The sequence below is a fragment of the Prionailurus bengalensis genome, chromosome X (assembly GCF_016509475.1).
Source record: "Prionailurus bengalensis isolate Pbe53 chromosome X, Fcat_Pben_1.1_paternal_pri, whole genome shotgun sequence".
NCBI classification, from domain to species: domain Eukaryota; kingdom Metazoa; phylum Chordata; class Mammalia; order Carnivora; family Felidae; genus Prionailurus; species Prionailurus bengalensis.
In genome coordinates this window covers 113816816-113821291 of record NC_057361.1, presented here as the reverse complement: position 1 = coordinate 113821291, position 4476 = coordinate 113816816, and the positions used below count along the sequence as shown (strand labels likewise).

General features: G+C 56.1%; 1 protein-coding gene across 1 annotated transcript; it reads left to right on the top strand.

Moving 5' to 3' along the window:
• Positions 1-394: 394 nt before the first annotated feature.
• GPR101 (G protein-coupled receptor 101) lies at positions 395-4265 on the top strand. Its single transcript, XM_043570265.1, has one exon. The coding sequence runs from the start codon at positions 441-443 to the stop codon at positions 1932-1934; it is 1494 nt and encodes a 497-aa protein (XP_043426200.1). The 5' UTR covers positions 395-440; the 3' UTR covers positions 1935-4265.
• The last annotated feature ends 211 nt before the right edge of the window (positions 4266-4476 follow it).

Sequence of the window (4476 nt, the reverse complement as noted above, 5' to 3'; positions counted from 1 at the left end):
AGAGTCGGAGAAAACCGGTGAGGCGCGGCACACACACACCCCCCGAGAGACACGTGACGAGTGCGCTAGTGCGGGACACTGGGGTGAGAGAGACAGCGACACGTAAACAGGCAGAGACAGCGCGCGCGCATGCGCCGGCGGGAGAGATCGCTGGAGAGATGCAGAGACGGTGGGAGAGAGACGCAGCGCGCGCGCGCCCGCCGAGGGGCCGGTGGGGGTGGGGGGTGGCACCGAGACCCCGAGAGGGAGGGGCGGAGGGGCCCGGAGGGGCAGGGGAGGTTCAGACGAGCCGCGGTCACGCGCGGACTGGCGCGGCGCGGGGGTCCCCGAAGCGGCCCCGCTCGGCGGGGTGACTAACCCGGCCCGCGTGTTTTCTTTGGTCCCCGGCACAGGCACTGAGTGCGGTCCCGGCGCGCCTCCGCCGCCCGCCCTCTGTCGCCATGACGTCCACCTGCACCAACAGCACGCGCGAAAGCAACAGCAGCCACACGTGCGTGCCCCTGTCCAAAATGCCCATCAGCCTGGCCCACGGCATCATCCGCTCGAGCGTGCTGCTCGTGTTCCTCACCGCCTCTTTCGTCGGCAACATCGTGCTGGCGCTCGTGTTGCAGCGCAAGCCGCAGCTGCTGCAGGTCGCCAACCGCTTCATCTTCAACCTCCTGGTCACTGACCTGCTGCAGATTTCGCTCGTGGCCCCCTGGGTGGTGGCCACCTCCGTGCCTCTCTTCTGGCCCCTCAACAGCCACTTCTGCACCGCGCTGGTGAGCCTCACTCACCTGTTCGCCTTCGCCAGTGTCAACACCATCGTGGTGGTGTCCGTGGACCGCTACCTGTCCATCATCCACCCTCTCTCCTACCCTGCTAAGATGACCCCCCGCCGGGGCTACATGCTCCTCTACGGCACCTGGATCGTGGCCATCCTGCAGAGCACCCCCCCTCTCTACGGCTGGGGCCAGGCTGCCTTTGACCAGCGCAACGCCCTCTGCTCCATGATCTGGGGGGCCAGCCCCAGCTACACCATTCTCAGCGTGGTGTCCTTCATCATCCTGCCGCTGGTCGTCATGATTGCCTGCTACTCCGTGGTGTTCGGTGCCGCCCGGCGGCAGCATGCCCTGCTGTACAACGTCAGGAGCCACAGCTTGGAGGTTCGGGCCAAGGATCGTGTGGAGAACGAGGACGAAGAGGGAGAGAGGAGGGCTGCGTCCCGGCGCCAGGACGGAGGTGAGGCCAAGGCCGAGGAGGGCGGCGTGCCGGCCGAGGAAGAGAGCGCGGAGGCCAGTGCGGGTAGGGTGGCGGCCGCGGGCAGCGAGGAGGTCCGGGACGGCGGCTCGGTGGCCAGCGAAGGCAGCTCAGAGGGCCGGGACGGTGGCCCCCAACCCGCCGGCAGCGTGAAGGCGGACAAGGGCCGCGTGGAGGTCAGCCAGTGCAACGTCGACCTGGGTGAAGATGACGCGGAGTTCGGCGAGGATGACCTCAACTTCAGCGAGGAGGACGTCGAGGCAGTGAACATCCCCGAGAGCCCCCCGCCCAGTCGTCGAAACAGCACCGGCGACCCCCCTCTGCCCAGGTGCTACCAGTGCAAGGCTGCGAAAGTGATCTTCCTCATCGTCTTCTCCTACGTGCTCTCCCTGGGGCCCTACTGCTTTCTGGCGGTTCTGGCCGTGTGGGTGGATGTCCAAACCAAGGTGCCCCAGTGGGTGATCACCATAATAATCTGGCTTTTCTTCCTGCAGTGCTGCATGCACCCCTACATCTACGGCTACATGCACAAGACCATCAAGAAGGAAATCCAGGATATGCTGAAGAAGTTCTTCTGCAAGGAAAAGCCCCCGAAAGAAGACAGCCACCCGGACCTGCCGGGAACAGAAGCCGGCACAGAGGGAGGGACCGAAGGCAAGACCGTCCCTTCGCACGACTCCGTCGCTTTGCCTTGAAGCTAGCCGGAAGGCAAACCTCGAACTGTCCACAGTGCGGAAAACGGGAGCGGCTTTGTTTCACACGGACCCCCCACAGCCCCACTCACGCCAACCCGTACCATTTCAGGCCAAGGTGTTGCACACGTCCTTCTCACCACGAGGTAGACAGACAGACAGATAAATATACGGAAGAGGTAGGAACTGGAGCATTCCCTTAAAAGTGTGCCCCTCAAAGCACGGACTTGAGGATTCTGACTGAAATTTCTCGCCCCCACCCCCGCCCCCCGCCCCAAATTATTAGGCTCTGAATTTCTTAAGGCAACAAGGGCTATCCACTTTGGTCCTGGATCTGTCTGCCCAGAGCTACAACGTCCCAGCTTTTGCCCTGAGGGAAAAGGAAGAGGAAGAGGAAGATGACGCCTGTGAACCTGGGGACTTTTAGGCCCTCGGGGCAAGAGATTATGGGTGAGAGCTACAGCCTAGGTTCGACTGAAAGAAAAGCAGTGACCAGATCGTTCCTGGAGCCCAAGAGGCAGAACCTGACTGACTGATCAGTGTTGTAAACTGAAGAGGCCCACAGTCCGGTGCAAAGACTGTTTTGGAACCTAAGACAAAGGGCGTCGTGTGTGGAAGATACGAAGAAGGTCCCCAGATCCTCTCAAGGGACCCAGAGAAGTGGAAGAGGATATTGGGGCATGTTTGAAATGGGAAGCCGGTCCTAGGGAACAGTTAGAGAAATAACACACATCCGTGAGGCTAAACAGTTGGCTTTTTTTCTTTTTCTGTAAAACCCTGGGTTTGTGCATGGGCTGGGACCAAGGTCATTCCCTACGCATGGAAAATTGTCAGTTGACACTAAAACGGTGTTTGTTCTGTCTCCTATTTGAGCCACAGTGGGACAGGAATCACGCCACTACTTTGTAATGTTCCTCTTGTGGTCGAATTGGGATGCCCATCAGAATCTGCCACATCTCCTCTGCCAGTCCCAGAGGCCTTTTCGGTCAAACAGATTTTTTCCAGAAAAAAAAAAAAAAAACGTAACTAGGAGCGGCCAAAAGTTTCTCAAACTCACACTCCCGATCGAGAGTGACGTGCCCATTAGAAATCTCTTTTGTGTCAAGGGGATCCTAGACAAGAAACGTGACCTCCACGTGGGGAGCAAGCGAGGCAGAATAAACATTTTTCTTCCCCCAGGCACACCCATGGGATTTTTCTACCTGTGGCTCTCCCTTAAAGCCCTTAAGCTCCCCGCAGATGTGGAAGAGAAATACAAGAGAGTCAGAAATAGCAGAGAGGATGGTTTCTCAATACCTAGCAAGCATCCGACCTATTTCAAGCAACCCTAGTTTCAAAGCATTCGGGTCAGACATGTCCCGATTATTGCTATTGGAATGTATTGCTTTGGGAAGACCGTTACAATATCTAAATTATCCCCAGGGTCAGTGCAGAGGGAGGGCTTTTCACATCTGCGACCCTGAAATCACTCCGGGTCAGGAGATCCCTGTGTGTTCCTGGGGGCCCAGACCACGTCGACATGACCAAATAACACGGGCCCCCAAAACGGTCAAGAGAGTGTTTTTGATCGTCCTGAAGGTCAAGTTAAAGCCGACTGGTGGCCAGTCAACTGTTCATGCAGAAATCCAATGTTAATACGGGTGGAGGCACAGGTGGGAGGATTTGGTTGAAAAATGTTCATCGGACGGTTGTATACAAAGATGGCCACATTCAGAGTTTAGCCTCATTCTTGTGTGGTTACCTACCGTGTCTGTATTAGAACTCAAACTGCAGCCATGTAAATGCCCGGCTCACTGATATTTTCTTTATCTCTTCCTCCTCACAGATCCCAACCTGAGCTTCTCAAGGGGGAGAGGTAAACAGCAGCGTTATTTGAGCTGTGAATAAGTCTGCCTGGAGATTTGGGCTTGCCATGTTCAGGATTTAGGAAAGGAGCCGGGATTGATGCAAACAGTATTAAGCTGGCCTGTCGACTCAGTATGACCACGATAAACCTAACTAATTCCAAGCCCGTTAACCTGGAGTGTGTGGCAATTGAGACAAGACACGCGGGCTGCTGTTTACCCTCGCGCTATCGTTCATTTTTCTCCCAAAATGTATGAAGCGAATTAAGAGTCGTCAATTTATGACACCCGTTCATTGCCACATTCTCACACTGCCCCGTCCTCAAAGGATATCTGGGTGCGGAAATAGCCTGTGTGGGCGACCCTGTTATGGGGGGAGGGGTATCGCCTCGGGGGTCTGTCATGGTCAAGAGTTCCAAACAGCTCCGGCCTGTCCTTTGGGTAGAAATGCTTACCTGGGTAGGAGACAGGCTTTCAAACGTAAAGTGTCCCCAAATATTATGTTGAAACTGAACTTCTCGTTTTATTTTTAAAGCTCAACCCCTTCCAAGTGTATCAGAGAAAATTGTTTGCCAAAATCATAATCAGAACGGAACCACAACCTGTACGAGCGTGGTAAGTTCATTTAACAGCACACACAACATTCTCCAGGGCGCCAGGACTCGCCAACTTCCTTCTCAGAGTTCCTCTCTTCCCTGTTT

Coding starts and splice junctions, on each gene's coding strand:
- GPR101 (XM_043570265.1), top strand. CDS start 441: ATGACGTCCACCTGCACCAACAGCACGCGCGAAAGCAACAGCAGCCAC.